Below are 24,314 nucleotides of genomic sequence, written 5' to 3' on the forward strand. Positions count from 1 at the left end.
ACCTCCCAGCTTTGTCTTCTTCCTTCCTAATCTACTGTGGGGCATTTTCAGATTTGGAGGTGTGGAGGAAAAATCAGGTCACTTTAAGCCTTTCCTTCCTTTACTGTCGACATTGACCCATTTATTCTTCTCTTCCTTCAGACCCCCTCTCCCAATGCCACTCAGCCTGGACATCTGTCCCAACCAAACCTCACCTTCCACTGTCCTTGCAGCCCAAAGGCTACTCTAGACTCTCAGCTACACTAGTCCCATACTGCAACCCCCCCTCCCCGCCCCCGCCCCCCGCCGCAAACCAGGGAAGTGACTGGTCTGGAGAGTGTCCTGGACCACCCCCAATTTGGCCTCTGTCTCCAGTTATAAGTTCCTTTGGGGCCTCAGTTTCTCCATCTGCTAACTTGGGGTAATTATGCCTTCTCTCTAGCTCTTAGGTCGTGGGGAAGAAGAGTCCAGCCCCTGGGCTGCAGCCTGTGCAGGGGCCTCCTCCATGCGGTGCCCCAGAGCTCTGCAGCTCGGCTCCCCTCCTCGGCGCGCCCCTCCCTCTCCTTTCTTCTACTCGCCTGCATCCGCGCCTCTCCCCTGCCTCTACTCCCTCCCGCCTCTCCGCTTGGCTGCCTCTTCCTCTGTCTTCTTCCCCGCACGCCTCCCCGCGCCTCGCCGCCCCGCGCCCCATCCGCCTCCGCCTCAGGCCGGTAGGAGCGGCCGGAGCTCCAGCCGTCCCCGCCAGGCTCGGCCCAGCCGCAGCGCGGGTGCTCAGTGCGCAGCCCGGGAGCCCGGAGCCGGGTGGCGGGCTCCTACAGATCCCGGACCGACCCGACCGCCGCCCCCCGCCAGGTGAGAGCAGCGCAAGGCGGGCGGGCCAGGGGCAAGGCTTCTCTTTTATCAGAGGCGGGAGAGGGGTCAGAAGAATCGGGTCCTTTTCCCCTTAAAGGAGGACCCAGGAGCTTCTTCAAGAAAGAGGCTCATTCCGAAGGGGTGGGTGAAGGGAGGTCAGCGGTGGGGGCGTAGAGAGGACCTAGGGAACCCCTTTGGGGGGGATTTTTTTTCCATGACAAAGGATTAATGGGCTTCTATTGTGAAAGGGGCACTATCTCCTCGGGATCGTGAGGAGCTTTCAAGGTAAGTGGAGAGTGGGGTTCTAGCTTGAGAATGGGTTGATTGGGGAATAGAGGGGGCCCCTAGATCCCTCAGCCTGACATCCTGGAAATTCCCACTGTGGTTCAGGGGCTCTGAGTCTGCTCCCTCTCTGTGTACCCAGCTCTTGTGTCCCAGGTATTTCTCTTTGAAGATGACTACTTTGAGCCCCACCTGGACAGAGCTAGGAATAGCCATTCCTTCCCTGGTGCTATGAAGCTCACCACTTCCCCAGCCCCCTTTCACCTGCTCAGGGAAGGGGGTTCCGATAAGACTGGGGACTCAGGGATCAGGAAATACGCAGCAATGGGTAAAGCAGATGCTGGGTCCTGGGCAAACAGGAAGACCCTCTGGCACTGGCAGGGTGCACCAGCCCTGGCAGAGATTACTGGGGGGTGGGTGTGGGCAGATGCTCCTGGGGCAGGACCTGTTCAGGAAGCATGAGTTGTTCCCATGCTCACAGAAGACAACACACTACGGGTTTTCTGTTTTGTTTCTCCTAAGATTCCCACATATCTTCCTTCCTATATTTGAAAAAAGGGAAACTGAGGCAGAGGACTGGTTGGCTGGAGATACCTGTGTATGGGAGGGAAAAGTGGTGGAAGGACACTGCATTGGAAGTAAAGAAAAACAAAAACAAAACATCTGGGTTCAAGGTTTGTCCCAGCAGTGCTCAATGGGTGACCTTGGACCATTGAGGCTCAGTTTTCTCATATATAAAATGGGAAAGGGCCTGCCTGTTTCACAGGTTTGTTATAAGACCAGAAGTGTCCAAAGAACTTTGTAAGAGACTGCATTGGACTTCTGTGACGTGCAATCTCTTCCCCTGCTGATGGACCCCCACCCTCTTCCCTGTCCTCATCAAGGCCATTATCCCATAGGGTACCTTTGTGAGAATTAGAAAAGGTACCTTCTCTGAAGGGAAGGTGTGTTCAGCTTTGAAGGCAACTTGGAGTTTTTATTATGAGAATTATAAAAAGGCACACTTTCCCCTGGGTGGCCATGGCTCCACACAACTGGGCAAGTAGATGTGACCTAGATTCCAGCTCCCACCTACCCTTGTGCAGTACACATCTGCACTGCTGTGCCTGGCAACCCTTTTCAGCAGCCCCCCAGTGTCTCTAAGAGACACAGGTCCACACACACTTCCAGGGTCTTTCCTATAGAAGCCCACATCCTAGTTTCTCCTGCTCATTTTTGTCTGCACTTCAGGGCCTTTGGGTATTCAGGCCCCAAAGCCTGTGCCCTGCTAGGAAGCATGAGGCCTGGAATCCCATGGGAGAGTGATTCCTTTGGGTTAAGCAGTGCCTTTACCAAGCCATCAAGGGTCAGAGTCCCTAACCCCTTATGTTAAGAATATTATCAGATCACTTTAGTCAGGGCCAAGAACAGAAGCATCTGCATACCTTGGCAGTACTGACATTCACAAACCATGTTCATACCTGCAATCTCGGCATCCTCATAAGAGACTTGGAGGCAGGTTCCACCCCATAAACAGAGGACACCAAGCCCAGAGATGTTAAGGAACTTGTCCAAGGGTTCATAGTGTGTAAGTGGTGGAGCCAGGATAAAAGCCCAGATCTAACTGTCTCCACTCCACCACCCCTGAGGAACAAGGCTATTGATCTCAGTTTGGCCGAAGCCCTGCTGGTATTCTCTCCCCTCCCATCCCCCGCAGCTCCTGGCTCTCCCCTTCCCCTTAGTGACCTGCCCTCAAGCAGAGAGGAATCACCTTCCCTGTTTCTCTGATTTCATGGTGACGGGGAGTCATCTCAAAGTCCACCTGTTCTGGCCGCTTCAGTGGTGTCCAGAGGTCTGGAGTGGGAGCTGCCCTTTCAATGGTGCAGAGGCCAGAGATGGGGTCAGGGAGCAGCTATTTCCTCGCCTGCCCAGAAGGGAGCTTAAACGGTAGCCATCATGGAGGACATTAAGAGAGAGCCAAGGACCCGGGAATAGCCTCAGAAAAGTGCAGCAAACTGGAGGCTGTGAGAGACTCAGAGGCCGCTCAACACCCCCCATATTTCCAGGGCTTCTTGGTGCTGGGGTGAGCTCATAAGAGAGGGCTGTAGGCCCCTTCAACCATAGCATTTGTATTTATATCTGTGGTATATTGTTGCGAGCTTTCACTTGAGAAAGGGCTTCCCGTGCTTACAGGGGGAAAAAAATGTTGGGAGAATTACAGGCCTAATTCAGTGGTTCTCAAAGTGCTGTCCCTGGACCAGCAGCATCAGCATCACTGGGGAACTTGTTAGAAATGCAAATTCCCAGGCCCCACCACAGATCTACTCATTCCAAATTCTGGGGGTGTTTGTCCCTAGTCCGAGAGTGTTGGGAAACCAAGACCCAGGAATAAAGCAAAGGCAGGGCTGGGAAGAAAATCCCTGCCACCCCATCCGGAAGGGCCGCGCCTTTGGGGGCGGCGCCACCCAGCTCTCTTGTCCAGCCCCCTGTGCCTCCTTCCCAGGGGCCATGCTGACGCTCCTGCTGGGCCTGCTGGGCCCGGTCGCGTGCTGGGCACTGGGCGCAGCCCCGGGCTCGTCGGAGCTGCGCTCGGCCTTCTCGGCGGCACGCACCAGCTCCCTGGAGGGCACGTCGGAGATGGCGGTGACCTTCGACAAGGTGTTCGTGAACATTGGCGGCGACTTCGACGCGGCCACAGGCCAGTTCCGCTGTCGCGTGCCGGGCGCCTACTTCTTCTCCTTCACGGCGGGCAAGGCCCCGCACAAGAGCCTGTCAGTGATGCTGGTGCGCAACAGCGACGAGGTGCAGACGCTGGCCTTCGACGAGCAGCGGCGGCCCGGCGCGCGGCGCGCCGCCAGCCAGAGCGCCATGCTGCAGCTCGACTACGGCGACACGGTGTGGCTACGGCTGCACGGCGCGCCCCAGTATGCGCTCGGCGCGCCGGGCGCCACCTTCAGCGGCTACCTGGTGTACGCCGACGCCGACGCGCCTGCGCGCGGGCCGCCCGCGCCGCCCGAGCCGCGCTCGGCCTTCTCCGCGGCGCGCACGCGCAGCCTGGTGGGCTCGGACGCGGGCCCCGGGCCCCGGCACCGGCCGCTTGCCTTCGACACCGAGCTGGTCAACATCGGCGGCGACTTCGACGCGGCGGCCGGCGTGTTCCGTTGCCGCCTGCCGGGCGCATACTTTTTCTCTTTCACGCTGGGCAAGCTGCCGCGCAAGACGCTGTCGGTGAAGCTGATGAAGAACCGCGACGAGGTGCAGGCCATGATTTATGACGACGGCGCGTCGCGGCGCCGCGAGATGCAGAGCCAGAGCGTGATGCTGGCCCTGCGGCGCGGTGACGCCGTCTGGCTGCTGAGCCACGACCACGACGGCTACGGTGCCTACAGCAACCACGGCAAGTACATCACCTTCTCCGGCTTCCTGGTCTACCCCGACCTGGCCCCCGCCGGCCTGCCGGGCCTCGGGCCCGCGGAGCTCTGAGCCCCCGCCCGCAGAAGAGCCCGGGAGCGGCCAGAGGCGTGCATGCCGAGCCGGGGCCGCGGCCCGAATGTCCCGCTGGCGCGAGCATGACGACCCGCCCAGCACGGCTAGACACTGCCAATAAAGTGGGCCTGCGCCGGTGTCTGTCTGTCTGCCCCGGGTCCTGCGCTCTGTCTTCACTGCGACACCTCTGCCCCGCGTGGGACCCGGGTCGGAGAATAGGATCAGGCCCAGGGAGGGCAAGAAGATGGGAATTTGATCGAACCCTACTTGCCTAACCCGTGTGGGCCTTCCCTTCAACTTCATTTCCAGTCATTCCACAGTCTCTCTCTTCACCATCATGGGTCTGACTCCTCCCCATTTGGCCTAGAATTCATTCTTAGGGCCCGGCTGATTCCTTTCTGGAACAAATGACACCTCTCTATCCCAAGCCCTGCACTGGGGTATGGGTTTCAAAGAAACAGCACATTCCTTCTTCTAGAAGAATGTGGGGATGGGATGAGTAGTTGATACCTCCAGGTGGCCTTGACTCCTGCCCACCCAGGAAGGAGGGTGATTTGCTCAGGGCAAGTGTTAGGCAACTTGGACACAAAAGGACAGAGGATCCAGGGAGCCAGAACAGAGTATTTTATGGGAAGACCTATACAGGATGAGGGGCTACACTCATCACCACAGCCCACATCAATGTATCTCCCAAAGTCCATCCCTCCCACCCTCACCCTTTCCTTTGAAATGTTCACCTGAGCCTTGTTGAGATGGACTCAAAGACATTTCTCACCCCTTCTCTGCAAAAAAAAAGAGGTGTTGTTCCTCTATCTTCTTTCCACTTCTCTCAGCAGACAGAACTCAAAAGGTCTGGTCTGTTCTCCTAGGCTAAGTGGGAAATTTGGATATTATGGACCCCACAGCCTTGGCTGGGCTTAAAAGGGTATCTAGGTGCTGAGCACTTCCAGGGCTCCTGAAGACTGCACACCAGGGTAGTTGAAGGGTCTGACTGATCTTACCTAGATCCCCACCTGGGGCAGCTTTCCTTTCAGCCTCTCTTAAACACTTCTCAAACCCTGACCCCAGCACACTCATCTACACTGGCTGCAAGTCTTGCCCTTAGCTCCCTCTGTGCCTGCTGCCTGTGACCCAGAACTTGGGTTCTCAACCAACCAGGACACAGGGAACAAGATGACCTGGGTGATGGAATAGGTGGGGGTCCAGGGTATACAAGCCAAGCCCAGAAACCTAGCAAAATGGGAAGTAGCAAGTGCCAGATGGAAACCCCTGCCTAGGGTGGGTCGAACTCAAATGGGGGATGGGGAGGGGAGAATGGTCAGTGGAAGGGTCACAGGAAGGGATCAGGGGAAAGGGCCTCCCATTGAGGCCCAGGGCCTGAGAGAAGGGGGCTGGCCCTGGGGGCAGAAGTCTTTGCACAGATCCCAGAGCGTTTCCTGTGCCAGGAGGCTGAAGATCTGGGCCCAGAGGCCCCTCTCCTCAGCCTCACCAGCCGCATGGAGCCGGTAGACACAGGACAGGCCTGTAAGCAGCAAATGTTCAAAGTCCCCAGGGCTAAGAGGAGGCCCCTTCCGTAGGTGTTGGAGCTGCTGCAGCCGCTGCTTAGCACCCTCCAAGTCGCCGGGCACATGGTGCTGCAGCAGGAACCTGAGTCGGTGGCCTGGACGCGTGGACGCCAGTTCCTCATCCTGGATGTGCAGCTGCCCCATGACATCCAGCTCCAGGCCAGCCCAGAGCAGCTGAAAGGGGAGCCATGTGAGGGGTGGGCTAGGGCCTGGGGAGCAGGGCAGGGGACAAGAGTGGGCTAGGGGGGCATAGACAGGCAGTGGACCCATGCTGGGTTGCCCTCCTCCCCCAGCAGGCCCATCCTGAGACATCCCCCTTCCCATGAACTTAGGGACCTCTGGACACTCCCACCCCCATGTCCCAGGCTGGGTGGAAAGACCTCAAACATGACTTCCGGGGCCACTGGCTCCTGCAGGCCACCTCCCACGCTGGTGCTGTCCATGGGTTGCCCTGAGGCAGCAGAGAATCGTCAGGCCCCTGCTGTACTCCACCCTGAACATCTCAGCCTCCCAAGAGAGCCCTTCAGCTGCCTGGAAGGGGTCCCTAGAGGTCTTCTATCTTCAAAAGGGTAGGAATGCCATCCCATCCTCCAGGCCCCACCCCGCCACATGCAGACACTGACAATCACCCTCCAGCCTTAGGTCTTGTGATTCCCAGAGTATCATTCTAAGTCCAGATGCCAGCTTGGCAAATGCCTGGAACTCCCACAATGCCCTGGTCAAGAGCTCCAGGCCAACAGGTCATAAGACACAACACTTCCCACCTCCCTATAATGATCTGGGACTGCTTGATCCAAAAGGGTGCCAGTGACTCTCCCCAAAGGACAAGGAGCCCTTTAAGAAGAGCCCACTCTTTCCCTGCATCTTCTCCATAGTGGACTGCATGCAGGGCAGGGAGGACCGTGCAGGGCAGGATGCCTGTTACATCTTCCCCCATCCCACACCCTGTGGTGCCACCTAGTCCTAGAATGATCGTCCAAGCCCAGGGCAGGTCAAAAGGCCCTGCTTTGGGCATCAGCTAGAATAAGCCAAGGTCTCAACTACATCTGGGGCCAGCACTGAAGGCACCTATGGCTATCTCCCTTGACTTTACCTAGATCTTTCCAGTTCTGGGGGTGGGCCCAGACCATTAACCCTACAGCACCCAGTCCATTCCCTACAGCACCCGATACCTGCCATTCCCTCAGCTCCTACACTGTGCTAGGCCCACATGGAGCCAGCGGTAACTGCCATCAATAGACCGCCTTCCTTGGCTTCATGCACCCCAACCTGAAGCCCCCATACCTGCTTGGTGCTGGGTTGTAGCCACCCCAGGAAGAAGGCAAACAGCTACTCCTAGCCAAATCAGTAACTGGAGGGTCCCGGCCATGCCCCACCACATCTTCTGAGTCTCACTTTCCCCAGCAGCTCTCTGCTTCATCTGCCTGCCACACACCACAGCTCCAACTTTCCACTGTAGGCGGCTCAGCCTCTGTGTCAGTCTTCAGTGCCGAACAGGGAGGGGCTGGCTGTGGCCTCCATGGGCTCCCAGGGACTCTTTCCATCCCACAGAAATTGGGAAAACTTGGTTGTTGGCAGCAAGATCCTGGCTCCCTGCTTGTCAGGCCCTCAGCCTGTTCCTGCCCAAATGGGCGGGATACTTAGTTAATAGAAAAAAGGTGTTTGGTAGCAAACAGCTCTAGCCTGCCCCTCCCAAGAGGTAGGGATGAACCCAGGCGGTGACCCTACTTTACCACCTGTCCTCACCCCCAAAACATCCTACACATGAAGCGGCTCTCAACACCCAGCCCAGCTGGGCTCATCCTCCAGGGAGCCCTCCAGCCAAGAGCATCAGCTGCAAGGCTGGGTCCTCCAACTGCAGTGGGCTGGCCAGATCCTAGGCCAGCTGGGCTGGGGAGTACTGATCCTAGCAGACAGACAAACCTGCAGCTCTTTAGTATTTTTTGTTCCAGCCCTGGGACCACTTCTGCTTGCCAACAACATTCTCAGCTTGGTCTAGAGTCAGGGAAAATTCACTTAACCCAGGTATGATGGGCTAGCTGTCAGGCTGCAGGGAGCAGGACACAGAGTGCAAAACTAAACTGAAAATCAGGAAGTTTAAAAAAAAAAAAAGCTGAAAATGAGCTAAGGCTCTTCTTGGCCCTGGCTATTGGATCACAGAACCAAGTGGATATTGGGATGAATGCAGGTAGGGGATTCACCAGTTCTACCAAGGTCCCCAGATCTATCAGCTGCCACCAATCTGCTGCAATATAGGCTTTCTTCAGCAATTGCTCAAACTGCCAATTTTCACGAGAGTCTGTGCCCCACCCAAATTAAGCCCAGAGGACTGTGAGAACTTTGAATTACAGCTCCAGAATTCCTCTCAGAAATACATTCAGGGAAGCGGACTTGGCCCAATGGATAGGGCATCCGCCTACACATGGGAGGTCCACAGTTCAAACCCCAGGCCTCCTTGACCCATGTGGAGCTGGCCCATGCACAGTGCTGATGCACACAAGGAGTGCCCTGCCACACAGGGGTGTCCCCTGCGTAGGGGAGCCCCATGCGCAAGGAGTACGCCCCGTAAGGAGAGCTGCCCAGCGCAAAAGAAAGTGCAGCCTGCCCAGGAATGGAGCTGCCCACAGGGAGAGCTGACACAGCAAGATGACAGCAACAAAAAGATTCCTGGTGTCACTGATAAAGATAGGTCACAGAAGAAGACACGAAGAACACACAGCTAATGGATACAGAGAGCAGACAAGGGGGGGGAATAGATAGATAGGATAGATTAGATAGATAAATAAACCTATCTTTAAAAAAAAAAAGGAAATACATCCTGGTCCTTCAGATCACCAGGTCTGCAACTGTTTAGTCCCATTGAAAGAGACTTCCCCTTCTGATAAAGTCTATCTAAGGGAGCAGGCAAAATGCTTGCCTCTCTCTACCCTCTCCTGAGCTAAAGCATCATTTCCACCCATTATACTCACATAAGAAGTGGTAACTATAGATAGGATTTTATTTACACTGAAAATTATAGATAAGGCGCTTTCTAGGATCCACATGCTTTCTGTGGAGCTACTTGGCTTCAGGTTTTTTGTCTCCAGCCTCAAGCTTCAGACTTTCAGGAGGTTGGCGATAAGCAGGGAAAGCTTCCCAGGGGCTGTTGAGATCAAACTTGCGGAATTCTTGGGACAACTCCACTGGCTCGGCCACCACCCGCTTCACCTCGTCGTCATAGCGTAACTGCAGGAACAGAAGGCCTGGTTATAGCTACAAAGGAACCTAGTTTCACAAGACTATGGGTGACTTCTTCAGCCCTTTGCCCTGTCCTTGGCTCCTGTCCCAGCCTCTTCCCAGGCTGCCAATAAATCTCCAACCACATCTTTGTTACCCATCAGGTCACATCCCAACCAGCTAATGCTGTAGGTCCCCAAAATGGCCTCTACCTCTCATGCCCCACCATCATCACCAAATCATGAGCTCTGAACTCCTTGTCTAGCAGAGCTAATGGATTCCTGCTGATCCATCCACATACTCTTATAGATAATGTTAAGTATGTGCCCAGGATTAGGGGAGCAGTCAGTGGCTGAAGGAGTAAACCAAAACTGGCAAGTAGACAAGTTCGGGCCATATGGCCTAGGCATTATTACTATCAAGCTCCGAGGCACGCAGTAAATTTGGCACAGCTTTTCTTCCTATTGGGAGGATTAGGTGGTTAAGGTTGGGACAACCAGGGGCTAGGATGAAGAGGCAAACCAGATAAAGAAGACAGCAGGGGTGAGTGAAAGGGAGAAGGGAAAATAGCCCTGATCCAAAGTAGTTTGAGAGAGAATGGGAGCATTTGGTTAATAAAGAAGCAGGGCTGGATTGCCTCATATCTCAACATTTCTAAAAAGTTACTCTGCCATAAAATTGCTATCTATTCTACAATACGCAAACTTCCTGCAAATAAACAAAATGTAACATGTGAGCAGCAAAGTAAACCACTGAAATTCTTTATAAGGGTTCTATAGTTGCTGGTCCTGCTTTATTAGTCACTCTCAAAGGCTAGTGTCTTCCCTGTCAGCTGCCTTCCCAGGGATTCAGGGTAGGGCAAAATGATCCTCCATTTTCAGGCTAGACACACTAAGTGTGTCCTCAAGGCTGCCTTAACCATTACAACGATCATTACAATAATGGCTAACATCAATTGAGCATTTATAATTTGGCAGACTTTAAACATACACCATATAATGCTCACCACATTATAAATACTATCTTTATTCCCACTTTACAGATGAGAAAACTGAGTCATAGGGAAACTAGGTAACCTGCCCAAGATTATAAAAGTGAAGCTAGGATTAGAATTCAAAGCCTGTGCACTTAAGCAACCACAATCCACAGACCACATTTCCTGCGATACCCAGGATCCCTGGGTTTCCCTGCCAGTTCCTTTCTGAGGTTGCTGCCCCTGTTTCAAGGCTCCTACCTCAACATAGCCAGACAGGGGGAAGTCTTTCCGGAAAGGATGTCCTTCAAAGCCGTAGTCTGTCAGGATCCTTCTTAGGTCAGGGTGGTTAGCAAAGAAGATTCCAAACATGTCCCAGATCTAGAAGAGAGAAGTCCTCAAGCATCTAGCCCATTAGGGCTAACAAGAAGGGTGAGGGGCTGCACTGCATCCAGTCATTTCAACCAGTTCCACAACTCTGGCCTAGAAGCAGGGTCCACCATGCCCAGTAACACACCTCTCTCTCATACCAGTTGGATGCCTTGAACACAGAGACAGTGGACTCAACAGGTGTCAGCTCATCTGTATAGGTCTTCACACGGATTCTTGAGTTGAAGCGCAGAGACAGGAGGTTGTAGACAATCTAGGGAGACCACAGAAGGAGTTGGAAGACCAAAATGGCCACAGATGAAGGGATCTGGGGTGTGTTCCTCAAGTGGAGCATCAATAATGAGGACATAGCCTTCTGTTCTGAAGCTTAAAATCTCACGGTGTTCCTATACTGACAACTATTTCCAAAGCCCCAGGTCATGGCTGTAGCTCAGCATGCCTGTTTTTGTTCATGCTATTCCCTTTGTCTGGGATGTCCTCCCTCCTATCCCCCACCCCCCAAAAAAACATTTTCTTTCTCCCAGGAAGCCTCCCAGACAGGGATAAGTTCCCCTCTTGTGTTCTCATAACATCCCTCTAACATCCCACAGATTTATGTAGTATAATAATAATCTATTTGTGTGCCTTTTTTCCTCACTAGAGTGAGAGGACTCCTGGAAGGCATATATTGACTGTTATTTCTCTCCTGATCCCCAGGGTCTGGCAAACGATAGATGATCAGTAAATATTAATAGCTAAATGTATTGAGACCTTACTGCATGTTAGCAATTTACCTATACTATTTCATTAATCTTCATACCACCATATGAGGTAGGGACAACTTTATCCTTATTTCACAAATCTGAAAACTAAGGTTCAGAAAGACTAAATAAAATGTCTAGGGTCAGACAACCCATTAGTGGCAAAGCCAGAAATCAAACTCAAGGTCTGCCTAGGCCAGAAGCCCAGGTTAAACTGCCATGTTCTACTGTTTGACCTAACTGAAATGAAAAAGGCTCCAGTTCCCAAAGGTAGCTATCACCCTGAAGTTGTTCTGTTCCCTTTCCTTCCCTTACCTCCCAAACCTCTTCAAATCTCCTGACTGACCTCGAAACGATTCTGTCGCGTTGGGACATCCACTGCTGTCAAGTCAGCCAAGGATTTGAATTGTGCGTTGGTGTGATCCCTGAGGAAAGTCAGCACTGGGATGACTCCATCAGGATGAATACAGATCTCTAGTTCATTGAAGCAGGACACCTGCAGACATGGAGTGGGATGGGGAAAGAGAACAAGGAGCTTCCAAGGGACTGGATAACTTTAGTTGGAGTCACTTGGCCTAAGGTAGAGAAAAAAGCCCAAGACTGGGACAGAAGAGTCTGTTATTTCTTAACCAGCCCATTCCCAGCCCATAACCACATGCCCCAAGAAGGTGGTTCTTTCTTGACACAGACCCAAACAACGGCTAATATTACCTGAACTTGTTGGACATACTTGGGTAGGATTTCAGCCACATATTCACCAAAAGCTGAGAGCTGCTTGTGAGCCACGTCATTCCGTGATCTGACAGTAGCTGGAAAGAAAAGCAGTATCTAGTAAAGAAACAAAGGCAGCAATAACCAGCTCTGCATCCGGTCTTTGGGGCTTAAAAGGGGTCTCATCTCACAGCAGGGCTCCCTGCAGAACTTCAAAAAGGTATGGGGTGAGCGGTGGGGGCAGTCTTAAGTCCCAGGGAAGAGGAAGTGATAAAAACTTGGGGAAAGAATGCTACCTCAACTACTTAGATCACAAAGACTCCCCTTATTACTGCAGCTGGGGTATTTGCCTTCTTGTAACTATTCTCATGTTCTTCCTTCGCACTGCCTGCATCTGTGCTTAAGTAGTGTGCATCTCAGCTCTCCTACCAGACTACAAACTCATTAAGGGTGGGAACCAAAACTTTGCTTCTCATTATTGCTTTAACTCTTAGCTCATAGCTCGCTCTCCAGCTAAAAACTTATGGGCTGAAGAGTCCTCACAGATTATCTAGTTTAAACTTTTTATTTTATTTTTGTATATATTTATTGGTATGGAAGAGGAAACTGAGGACCCAAAAAGGAGAAAATGCCAGTTCTACCGACTCCCAGTTTGCTTATGTGGACTGTAGCATAATATCTCAAAAGTCATTTGCAAATACCTAAATCACCAATCACCCACACGTTACTGGCTGCAAAGTAATGTTTAAACAGTCTCTGCCTTTGGTAGACCAGAGTTCTAATATTTGTCCTGTCCCTCAAAACTTATGTGACCCTGGGTAAGTTTTGTGTTTTTATTTGGGGGGGGGGAGCAAGTTATTTCTCTGCTGTTTCCTGATATATAGTACGGAAATCATAATGCTGTCTATCTCGCAGTATTGTTACAATTACATAAGATCATACACAAACGCTTAGCAAGGTGCTTGGCAGACAGTAAGCACTCAATTGGTGTGAGTTACTATTATTATAGGGCTCTGAGGCCTCAAAGAGCTCATAGTGTAATCAGTGAAAACGCGAATCACAGAAACTAAGCAAGGAGCCATAATGCCATTGCAGACAGGCCTACAGGCACAGGGACGGCCCGATTCGGTCCGCAGAGTAAGATAGCAATCGGATCTCTAAGCACAAGCAGAGATTTGCCAGAAGGACACCGGAAAGGGCATTCAAGGCCTCGGGCAATGACAAATATCTATCGAAGACAATGAAGAGACCGGTTGTCCAGAGAAAAGTGCGGCGCGCACATACTCACGGCGCGTGTCGGCCGCGGCGCTCTCCCTCCTCACCGGCAGCAACAGCGCCGAGGGTCGCCCGGCCCCTGCACGGGGAGATAAAAGCACAGACGCGCGGGGTGAGGCATGAGGAGCTCCCTGCGCCGAGCGCGTCGCTGCTCCTGTCTCGGGCCTTAGCGGGATGTCTCTGCTCACCCCGGGCCAGCGCCGCGGCTCCCGCGAGCCCCCGCCACCAGCCCCTAGTCGCCGCCGCCGTCGCCATATTTCCCGGCTGCACACCCGACACCGAGGGAAAACCGACAGGTGACGGAACCCCAAGGGCACGGACCGGAAGCGGAAGTTCTTAGCGGAGTTCTTCCGGGCGGACGCAGTGCCGGAAGCAGAGGTTCCGGGCTTAGGGATGAAAGGAGGGAACGCAGGTGAGAAAGCGAAACGGGAAGGTGGGGGAACCGTGAGGTGAACGCAGCCTTAGCTCGGTGTGGCAGAGGCTGGCGATAAGGCGAAGATGCTAAAGAAGCGCACCGGTGAGAGGAGGGGAAGAAGCGGAGGTTCTGGGTTCTATGTTCCGCACCCCCTCCCCCGCTCCCCAAGCTAAGCTTCGGTAGAGGGCTGGCGGGAATGAGGGGAAAGAACCATATCCCTGGTGATGGTTTCCCAGGCGACTCCAGGTGGGAGCGGGAACATTGCACATGGCGATGGGCCTCTTCATGTCCCAGGCTGGGTACGGCTGGAATCTGTCTCGAGTTCTGGGACGAAGCCTTGGGAAGACACCAGAGCGAGCGGGAAAATGGAAGAGAGAAGCTTGTAAAAGAACATATATAGGACTGACGGGTAGATGTCCCAGGCCAAGCCTCACTGGAGGTTCTGGACTCCGTGTGCAGGGGAAGAGGGGCCCTGGCCACAAGGGCTTGGGGTTTTGTCTGTTCTCCTGCCCCCGAGCCTCATTCCTAATTTTGTGCCCAATAGTTATTTGGTTGACTAGACTTTTTGCCAGTTTTTAAAATTAAAGGCTTTTGCCAGCCCCTCGCTTTTATGTTTGACCTAAATCCCAAATCTTTTGTTACATCATGGAAAGGAATGTTCAGTGTTTTCTTAGGGGAATATTCATAGTAGTGACTTTTATTCATTTCATTGGGGGTGGGGTGCAGGAGAATGAACCATGCTTTGGTTGAAGGGGAGCAGGGGAGCATTAGGGATATCATTGGCAGGACCAGGACTAAGGCCAATCTGGCCCCACTTTTGCTCTAATTTTTCCCTTTTCCCTCCATGAATTGGACAGTTGGATTCACAGACTATGGCTGTGGTTTCCCCAAGTTACTCAGGGTGGTTGTTGCTTTGCAGACAGCTGGCAGAGAGAGAAGTCAGCCACCATGGAATCACCAGAAGAGCCTGGAGCATCCATGGATGAGAACTACTTTGTGAACTACACTTTCAAAGATCGGTCACACTCAGGCCGGGTGGCTCAGGGCATCATGAAACTGTGTCTAGAGGAGGAACTTTTTGCTGATGTCACCATTTCAGTAGAGGGCCGGGAGTTTCAGCTCCACCGGTTGGTCCTCTCAGCTCAGAGCTGTTTCTTCAGATCTATGTTCACTTCTAACCTGAAGGAGGCCCACAATCGGGTGATTGTGCTACAGGATGTCAGTGAGTCTGTTTTCCAGCTCCTGGTTGATTATATCTACCATGGGACTGTGAAACTTCGAGCTGATGAGCTTCAGGAGATTTATGAGGTGTCAGACATGTATCAGCTGACATCTCTCTTTGAGGAATGTTCTCGGTTTTTGGCCCGCACAGTGCAGGTGGGAAACTGCCTTCAGGTGATGTGGCTGGCAGATCGGCACAGTGATCCTGAGCTCTACACTGCTGCCAAGCACTGTGCCAAGACCCACCTGGCCCAGCTGCAGAGTACAGAGGAATTTCTCCACTTGCCCCAACATTTACTCACTGATATTATCTCAGGTGAGTTTAAGCAGAGTACCTATCAGCTACTTGGATATGATGTTCAGAAGAGATGTTCTAGTTCAGGAAAAGGAAACCCTCAGGCTTCCTGGTGTTCCTGGTAGATACCTGCTGAGAGAGGTGGAGTTGAGAATCCATATAGCTACTTTCAGAAATGGCCTCTTGCAGTTGTAGTGGAAGAAGCTTGGAAAATAAAGGAAGCTGCACTTACCCACAAAAATTACTGAGAAACTATTTGTATTTATATGCTAATCTCTCTTGTGTATATATGTTCTTGTCCTCAACCATCCTGCACTTTGCAGGTAATCTATGGGGATGCTACCTTGATTATGAGTCAAGATATTGAAATAAAAAACCTTTTTAGTGATGGGTTAACTTTAGGTGAGAATCCTGACCCTGTGAGGCATAACCATACTTCAGGTGTAAGTTCTGCAACCTAGATTGCTTCTGTGGGAAAAAAAAATGGGAGCAAATAAAGCTATCCATTTTGATTAAAAGCAGCAAGGCAATTTTAGGTTCATTTCTCCATTTTATGTGGGTGGGTGTGTGTGTATGTGGATATGTTGATAGTCTAGTTCATGTCTTCAACTCTCTTTCGGATTGTCAATGACCATGCTTTTTCTCTGGCCCTCACAGATGGAGTTCCATGTTCCCAGAACCCAACAGAGGCAATAGATGCCTGGATCAACTTTAACAAAGAGGAAAGAGAGGCTTTTGCAGAATCACTCAGGACTAGCTTGAAGGTAAGGCAGATAGCAGATTTCTTAAGAGTTGAGACACCATAATCTCCATGCATTCAGGCCATCAGTTAGTCTGGTCTCTTTGGTGACTGATAGAATAAATCATCTCTGGCTTAAAGTTGATATGACCTGGGCAGGTGGATGTGTTCGTGAGCCCAGAAGCCATCAACCTCTGAGCTCCAAAGCTCCTTAAGAGAACTATTTTCTTTTTTTTTTTTTTTTAATTTTTTAAATTTCTCTTCCCTTCTCCGCAACCCCCCCGCCCAGTTGTCTACTCTGTGTCCATTCACTATGTATTCTGTGTCCACTTGTGTCAGTGGCACCCAGAATCTGTCTCTCGTTTTTGTTGTGTCATCTTGCTGCATCAGCTCTTCGTGTGTGCGGCGCCATTCCTGGGCAGGCTGCACTTTTTTCACACTGGGCGGCTCTCCTTATGGGGCATACTCCTTGCACATGGGGCTCCCCTACGCGGGGAACACCCCTGCGTGGCACAGCACTACTTGTGCGCATAAGCACTGCGCATGGGCCGACTTATCGTGGATCAGGAGGCCCTGGGTTTGAACTTTGGATCTCCCATGTGGTAGGCAGACACCCTATCTGTTGGGCCAAATCCACTTCCCTTAAGAGAACTACTTTCATCAGAGCTTTAACAATTGTAAACACCCTCTCTCTAAAGCACAAGTTTGTAATCATTAAAAAAACAACAGATTCTTTGCCCCAGCACAAAATGCCTGGAGAAAATTATTGGAAGAGTCATGATGATACATAGTACCTAGCGGAGTAAGTTAGAGTAAGATATAAATGTGGTCCAGGACCATAGGGATGTATATTCCAGCTGAGCCTTAGCCTAGAACTGACATGTCATTTATAATTTTACTTTTGCCAACAGGAAATTGGGGAGAATGTACACATATATCTGATTGGGAAAGAGTCATCTCGTACCCACTCGTTGGCTGTGTCCTTGCACTGTGCAGAAGATGACTCCATCAGTGTGAGTGGCCAAAACAGCTTGTGCCACCAGATCACTGCGGCCTGCAAGCATGGAGGAGACCTGTATGTGGTAGGAGGGTCTATCCCACGGCGCATGTGGAAGTGCAACAATGCCACCGTTGACTGGGAGTGGTGTGCGCCTTTGCCTCGGGACCGACTCCAGCACACCCTGGTGTCTGTACCTGGGAAAGATGCCATATATTCACTGGGTGGAAAGACACTGCAGGATACCCTCTCCAATGCAGTTATCTATTACCGGGTGGGTGATAACGTCTGGACAGAGACAACCCAACTAGAGGTGGCCGTGTCAGGGGCAGCTGGTGCTAATCTCAATGGGATCATTTACTTACTAGGGGGAGAAGAGAATGACCTGGACTTCTTCACCAAACCTTCCCGACTCATCCAGTGCTTTGACACAGAGACAGACAAGTGCCATGTGAAGCCCTATGTGCTGCCTTTCGCAGGCCGCATGCATGCAGCTGTGCATAAAGATCTGGTGTTCATCGTGGCTGAAGGGGACTCCCTGGTGTGCTACAACCCCCTGCTAGACAGCTTCACCCGGCTTTGCCTTCCTGAGGCCTGGAGCTCTGCCCCATCCCTCTGGAAGATTGCCAGCTGTAACGGGAGAATCTATGTCTTCCGGGACCGATATAAAAAGGGGGATGCCAATACCTACAAGCTTGACCCTGCCACTTCTGCTGTAACTGTCACCAGAGGTGTTAAGGTGCTGCTTACCAATTTGCAGTTTGTATTGGCCTAAGACTGGGAGAAGAGCTGGTGACTCCTGTGCCCTTTCCTCTTCTAGCACCCACCTGTCCAAACTTGAAATTCCCTGGGCCCCAATCTGAATACTGTGTTATATTTTGGCACTTATTAGAAAGGCAGCACTTCACCCCTTCCTCAAACCCATAGTGTTCCGTTTGGGGCTTTTGAGACTCCTGCTGCTTGGCTGGCTGCTTAAAATGAGTAGGCCAGCCTGTTCTCTTCCATCCCCTAATAACCCTATGCCTCACAATGACTGTGTAGAGCAAGCCTCTTCTCAGATCTTAGGCACAGCCTCCCCTCTGTACATGATCAATGTTAAATAAAAGCACCCCTGATCCCAGGACATAGGAAAAGATGCCCAGTCCTACTTTTTTCTGTAGCCTGTGAAGTGGCCAGTTGATGACAGTTTTCCCACAAAGAATTAGGTGTTGAGGGTTTTCCTTCATGCTTTGGTTGGAAGAATGGACTATGCTGAAGGTGTACTTCGCCAGCAAGAGTCACATTTAGAATTCACAGTGTTCCTTTTATTGTTTTCTCATCTATCTGTCAAGATTTGTACCCTTTGCTTTTATTTTTGGCTTATTCCATTCCTCTGTGAGGTATATAAGCCAGAAAGAAATAGAAAGGCTTATTTCTGATTAATAGCAGAAACTTTTTTCACACTCAGATACAAAGCTGTAAGCTAGGTCAAGAGCTATGAACTGTTCATACAAATTAAAGTTTTTGAAGGGATGTGTGTGTCTGTTGAATTCCAAAAGGGTGACTTCCTAAGCAAAACTAACTATATATTCAAACGCCTCTAAGTCAGCAGCAATACTGATTTCATCTTATACTTTCTTTCAACATACAGGCATAACATTAGGTATACAATAGATTTTTGTTGAAACTAATATTTCTTATACCCTATTGAAGAAGAAAAGACACCCCCGGCCCTGCCCCATCTCCCCTACCCCATGAATGGAGGCCACGCTAAATCTCTCTAGCCGTACAACAGTATTATTTCAGGAAAATGAAACAAGACAAAGGGAGCAAATTATCCATTACTTAGCACATTTCTGGTGTGTCAGGTCAGGGCTTACACCCGTTTGGTCCTGTTAAACTTTTTTATTCCACAGTAAGCAGAGTTGCCTTGAGGTCTTTCTAATCCACATTCTTCATGTCTCTGGTGGGTGACTTCTTGTAGTCTTGAAGAACTCTTGGAGAACTTGCAGCTGGCCAGATCTGACATGGATGTGTGACCGGATCTTTGTGATGGCTCTTATAGCCTCCTCTGGGCTCCACTTGTTCACCTGAAGTATAGATTTGGGAAATCAGAGAAAGAAAGGAGTGGTGTTAAGGTTCTACTGATTTATGAGCAGGTGCTCACAAACTCCCAGATTTTCATTTTTTAAAAAGCCATTTTCTTGGGAGTTAAAAACTATGCTCCATGTATTATAAATGGGAACGCACTTTAACCACTTCAATCAACATGCTGTGCAATGGGCTGGGTGAACAGGTCAGTCTTTCTACCCAAACTCCAGAAAAAGAAGTTTGAGTGTGCAAAGCTAAAATCCTAAATTCAAGTTCTCCTAGGTCTAATCAATGTCCTCTGAGCTGGGCTGTGTGTTTACAAGAATTTCCAGGAAAGAGTATACAGTAGATATTTTTATGCAATTCATCACCATGGCTAGTAAAATAGAGAGGGTACCCTCTAGATCACCTGCCAGACTTTGTGAAACAGTGGACTGGTGGGGATATGATGGGGATACATTTCTTTACTGTTTCCTATCCATATGAAATACTAAACACTTTGCAGGAGCCAGGCAAGTAACGAAAATGAGTCCAGCTGGGAGGGTAGAAGAAAATAGGGAGTGGTGAAGGATTGGAGAGTACTTTCCTAAATCTTTTTAAAAGCAGCTCACCTGCCAATCATAAGTTGTTAGGCAAAATTCACTTCGAGTCCTCTGTTTCTAGAAACTAACGTCCAGAACTTTCCTTTGAAATACTTGAAGAAACCTGAGTACTACACAGCTGTAAGCGATCAGCACTATCTACAATACTAGATTTCCTGACATGGTATCGACAACAAGTGTTTCTATACTTTTGCTGGTATTGAACACTCTTGCAACTCCATTTTTTTGAGTGCCTGCTAGAGACCAGTGCTTAACATATTTTCTCATTTAAGCTTCCTCACACATTTATAGTTTGAGGAAACTTGAGCATCAGAGAGGGGGAAGCCCCCACTTTTGTCTAACATTACCCAACTGGCAGGTGGCAAAGGCTGAGACCAGCCTATCCTTAAAAGCTCTGGTTCTTTCCACTATTAACACACCACCAACTCCCAACAGCCTGAAATAGGGGACATGGTTCCTTCCAGAAAAGCTTACCAGTGGACCATGCTACCCAAGTTCTGGAAATCTGCTGTAAATGGGGCCAGCCCAGAAAAACCTTTCCTACCTGAATCAGATATGCTGCCACCATGGTAGCACTTCTGGAGCGCCCAGCCTTGCAATGCACGTAGACACACTGGCCTAGTGACCGGTACTTGAGAGCAAACTGGACTCCTTTCTGGAGGTCAGTCAAGGTTGGGATTCCAGTCATGTCTATTGTGCTAAGCCGCAGTTGTTCGACTCCTACTTTCCTCCACTCCTGGAGGCCAGGTCCGCCAACATTAAAAAAAAAAGAATGGAAAAAGCCTGATATGAGTGGTATAAAGATGGGTTCCCAAGAGACAACAAAGCAATAGGGATGCTTCAGGACTTAATTTAATTTGAATATTCTATTTCCTGTTTTCTAAAGAAGAAACTTTCTACAGAAATGTCTTTAAAGTGGCTGACCTATATGTTTGGTCTTTCCTCAAAGGACAGCTGTGCTGCTGAGTTAGAAATATGTCTAAGATGTATAACTTGTTCTTTTGAAAGTTGCCTTTGGATATTTGATTGTTTATCTGCACAATATTAGCTATGTAAAATTTAGCTTCAAAAGTTGTGTAACTGTTTTTGTGTATCTTGATACCTGTACAATGATCCAACTGCAGGGTTGGGGTGCTATATAATATTTTATTTATTTTTAAGATCTATTTTATTTCTCCCACTCCTTCATTGTTTGCACTTGCTGTATCTGTTTTCTTCCTTGTTTCTTTTTGAGGCACTGGAAACTGAACCCAGGACCTCTGATGTAGGGAGGCACCTAATCGCTTGAGCAACCTCTGTTCCTTGCTGTTGTCTCATCAGGTTTTTTCTTCTTGTGTCTCTTCTTGTGTCATCTTGCTGCACCTGCCTGTCATGCCAGTTCACTGTCTTCTGTAGGAGGCACCAGGAACCAAACCCAGGACTTCCCATGTGGAAGGCAGGTGCTCAATTGCTTGAGCCACATCCATTTCCCCATATCAATATATTTTAAATGTGTGTCACTAATTTTTTTCTTATTATTCCTTGCCCTTGTTGTTTGTGCTTGCTGTCTGCTGTGTCCATTCACTTGTGTTCTTCCATATCTGCTTGTCTTTTCTTCTTGTCTTTCTCTTTAGGAGACACTGGGAACCAATACCAGGACCTAGAGTGTGGGAGAGACACACTCAATTGCCTGAGCCACCTCATCTCCCCAGTCTGCTGCGTCTCTCACTGTCTCTCTTCTGTGTTTCCCTTTGTTGCATCAGCTTGCTACGCCAGCTTTCCACTACACAGGCCACAGCTCTCTGCTGCATGGACCATCAGCTCTCCGTGGCGCAGGCCAGCTTGCCTTCACCAGGAGGCCCTGCAGAATCAAACCTGGAGTGTCCCATATGGTAGACAGGAAGGAGCCCAATTGCTTGAGCCACATCCGCTTCCCAGATATTTTTAAGGTTTCACACAATTCTACAGGCTGAAATAATAGCATCTTTTCAATACAGTGAGCCTGTATTGAGAATTTTAGTACTAAGAGAAGTCAAACACTATCAGGAAAGAGGGCAACATCTAATAACCATGTGGAAGGATCCACAAATAAGCATTTACATTTAATTAAAATTTTATTTTAGACCTGAAGTTTGTTATTCGAGTTCTACCATGATCTCTAACATATAAATAAAAATCCTCCCAAATCAGAGCCAAGTGAACCCCAGGCAGTTTTTAAATATTTTGATAAATTTATTGTGTATGTGGCACAGGAGCAAACTTTTTTTATAGTTGACAAGGCCTTCATCTTCAATATCTAACACATTGTCAGTCCCATACTTAGTGCTCAGTTAAGTGTTGAATAAATGAATGAATGAAATCAGTAAACCCTAGAAGAATTGCCTTTCCTTTTTTTCTTATTTTAGTTAACCAAAATTGAGACTACATTTGTTTGCAGAAAGGAGTAATCAGACTTTGACAACTTCACTTTTCAATGCCTTAAACACAAAGAATTGTCTTTCCTTTTTTTGTTACTTATTTTAGTTAACCAAAATTGAGACTACATTTGTTTGCAGAAAGGAGTAATCAGACTTTGACAACTTCACTTTTCAATGCCTTAAACACAATTAGTGGCTGTCCTACCTACAGTCCAAGGCGGTTACGCTTAAAGGACCACACCCTCCGCCTGAGGAGGCAGAAAAGCAGGGAACACCAGTCTTTGGGAGGCAGGGTCACCTGCAGCCGACCCACCCCCCAGTCCATCCCTCCCAGCTCTCCTAGGTGATGCGCCGAACTGGCGAGCGTCCCCGCAGGCTGGATACCGCCTTGCGGGCTGATTCTAGTCCACCGCCTCAGGAGGGCCGGGCCATCCCCTCCGGGGCCAGAACCCACTGGGGGCATACGTCGACCACCTCTCCGCGAGCTCCCATCCCCAGTTCAGGCCCCAGCTCCTCCCATGTGGGCGCCGGCCCCTCACCCTTGAAGAGTTGCACAGGAACCTCGTTTCATATTCCTCGTTCATGGTGATCACCCCGCGCACGTTCTCGTCCTGTACTAGCTGCCGAAGCAAAAAGGGAGCTCAGAAATGGCGGCCCGCGGCCCGCAGCCCGCAGCGCGGCGGGGGAGGAGTCGGGCGGCGTGCGAGCGCGGCCGCCATCGCCCCGCTCCCAGGCCCGGCGCCGCCTGGCTCCCGGCTGGGCCTACCCGGCGCGTCATGCTCCGCAGCGGCAGCGCGCCCAGCAGCACCGTGGAGTCGATGCGGTGGTACCAGTCGCGATGCACGCGACCCGGCATCTTCCCGCGAAACAGTGTGTAGAGCAGCGTCGGGTAGAAGAGCACTCGGGCCAGGCCGGCCTCCAGGAACGTGGAGGCCGCCATCCTGCCCCACAGGGCCTGGCGCAGCGGCGCCAACCCCGAGCACGTCCCGAGGCTGGCCGGCGGCCGCCGCGAAGACGACGGGCAGGACGACGAGGACGAAGGTTGCGAGTCGTCCCAGACCGCTGGCGCCCGCAACGCGTTTGGCCGCCGGCCTTGGGATTCTCGGGGAGGGCCTTGGGCCCCAGAGGCAAGCACCGGGGCTCTGGGGGAGGGGACGCAGATCTCAGGGGAGGGGCCAGGGAGTCCTGGGCAGAAAACTAGGTCCCCGGCCGGTGGTGAGTCTTGGGCTTGGGGCCTGTGATACCCACTCATGGCCGACGAGCCCCCTCCGCCCCCGGAGGGGGCTGTGATCCCAAGTGACGGCGGTGTTACCCGTGCGTGTGGAACTGTGACTGCGGCCGAGGGAGGAGGGGCCCTGGGCCGGTGGACACGACCACCACGCCAACACCGGAGGGACGGCGCGGTGACCCCGGAGCGGCCGAGACCGCACCAAAGGAAGAGACTCAGTGATAGGGGGAGCCCTGATAGGAGAGAAGGAACTTTGAAACCCTTTTAGCAGGGGGACTACTCGGGCGAGACTGCCGGACCCTGGGAAGAACAGCGATAAACTGGAGGAAATCTGGCTTGAGCTCTTCCCCATCTGAAATCTGAATTCAAAAAAAAAACAACAAAACAAAACAAAACAAACAAAAAATCTGAATTCATGGTGATTTTTTTCTGCATATATATGTGAAATATTATGCATTTATTATATGATATATTAGTACATTATTTAATGTATGTAATAAAACATACATTTTTTGTGCTTATCTTTTTTTCTTTTTTTGTTAAATTGTCTTTTTTAGAAAAGATACATAGATCACAAAAAATGTAACATTAAAAAATATAAAATCAACAACCTCTTTCATCATTGTGGCACATTCATTGCATTTGGTGATTACATTTTGGAGCACTGCTGCACGGCATGGATTATAGTTTACATTGCAGTTTACACTCTCCCCCAGTATATTCAGTGGGTTATGGCAGGATATATAATGTCTAGCATCTGTCCCTGCAATATCATTCAGGACAACTCCAAATCCTGAAAATGCCCACATATCTCATCTCTTCTCTCTCCTGCCCGCTGCATCTAAGGTGGCCACATTCTCCAGATCAATGCTATAGTTTCTTCCATTACTAATCACAGTAGTT

At 50.5% G+C, this 24,314-nt stretch overlaps 5 protein-coding genes across 7 annotated transcripts; 2 read left to right on the forward strand and 3 right to left on the reverse strand.

The window, feature by feature from the left end:
- Nucleotides 1-421: 421 nt before the first annotated feature.
- Nucleotides 422-4,727, forward strand: C1QTNF4 (C1q and TNF related 4). Its single transcript, XM_004457980.4, has 2 exons — nucleotides 422-831; nucleotides 3,596-4,727. The coding sequence occupies exon 2, from the start codon at nucleotides 3,601-3,603 to the stop codon at nucleotides 4,573-4,575; it is 975 nt and encodes a 324-aa protein (XP_004458037.1). The 5' UTR covers nucleotides 422-831; nucleotides 3,596-3,600; the 3' UTR covers nucleotides 4,576-4,727.
- A 1,098-nt stretch (nucleotides 4,728-5,825) lies between these two features.
- FAM180B (family with sequence similarity 180 member B) lies at nucleotides 5,826-7,655 on the reverse strand. The gene is made up of 2 exons (XM_058306212.2): nucleotides 7,428-7,655; nucleotides 5,826-6,352 (listed from the first exon to the last, which is right to left on the reverse strand). Exons 1-2 carry the CDS (start codon nucleotides 7,561-7,563, stop codon nucleotides 5,922-5,924), a joined length of 567 nt encoding a protein of 188 aa, XP_058162195.1. The 5' UTR covers nucleotides 7,564-7,655; the 3' UTR covers nucleotides 5,826-5,921.
- A 1,468-nt stretch (nucleotides 7,656-9,123) lies between these two features.
- On the reverse strand, nucleotides 9,124-13,745 carry NDUFS3 (NADH:ubiquinone oxidoreductase core subunit S3). The gene is made up of 7 exons (XM_058306211.2): nucleotides 13,637-13,745; nucleotides 13,462-13,527; nucleotides 12,174-12,271; nucleotides 11,809-11,958; nucleotides 10,850-10,975; nucleotides 10,594-10,713; nucleotides 9,124-9,368 (listed from the first exon to the last, which is right to left on the reverse strand). The coding sequence occupies exons 1-7, from the start codon at nucleotides 13,701-13,703 to the stop codon at nucleotides 9,201-9,203; spliced, it is 795 nt and encodes a 264-aa protein (XP_058162194.1). The 5' UTR covers nucleotides 13,704-13,745; the 3' UTR covers nucleotides 9,124-9,200.
- A 31-nt stretch (nucleotides 13,746-13,776) lies between these two features.
- On the forward strand, nucleotides 13,777-18,627 carry KBTBD4 (kelch repeat and BTB domain containing 4). 3 transcript variants are annotated; one of them, XM_004457975.4, is made up of 4 exons: nucleotides 13,777-13,860; nucleotides 14,783-15,400; nucleotides 16,037-16,143; nucleotides 17,030-18,627. In XM_004457975.4, the coding sequence occupies exons 1-4, from the start codon at nucleotides 13,842-13,844 to the stop codon at nucleotides 17,888-17,890; spliced, it is 1,605 nt and encodes a 534-aa protein (XP_004458032.1). In that variant the 5' UTR covers nucleotides 13,777-13,841; the 3' UTR covers nucleotides 17,891-18,627. The 3 variants fall into 3 exon arrangements, with proteins under 3 accessions (XP_004458032.1, XP_004458033.1, XP_012380383.1); XM_004457976.5 differs by having other exon boundaries at nucleotides 13,817-13,965; XM_012524929.4 differs by having other exon boundaries at nucleotides 13,829-13,860; nucleotides 14,721-15,400.
- Nucleotides 18,628-18,871: 244 nt separating this feature from the next.
- On the reverse strand, nucleotides 18,872-23,614 carry PTPMT1 (protein tyrosine phosphatase mitochondrial 1). Its single transcript, XM_012524930.4, has 4 exons — nucleotides 22,950-23,614; nucleotides 22,723-22,803; nucleotides 20,332-20,523; nucleotides 18,872-19,184 (listed from the first exon to the last, which is right to left on the reverse strand). Exons 1-4 carry the CDS (start codon nucleotides 23,433-23,435, stop codon nucleotides 19,050-19,052), a joined length of 894 nt encoding a protein of 297 aa, XP_012380384.2. The 5' UTR covers nucleotides 23,436-23,614; the 3' UTR covers nucleotides 18,872-19,049.
- Nucleotides 23,615-24,314: the final 700 nt, after the last annotated feature.

Source organism: Dasypus novemcinctus, chromosome 10 (assembly GCF_030445035.2).
Source record: "Dasypus novemcinctus isolate mDasNov1 chromosome 10, mDasNov1.1.hap2, whole genome shotgun sequence".
NCBI classification, from domain to species: Eukaryota; Metazoa; Chordata; class Mammalia; order Cingulata; family Dasypodidae; genus Dasypus; species Dasypus novemcinctus.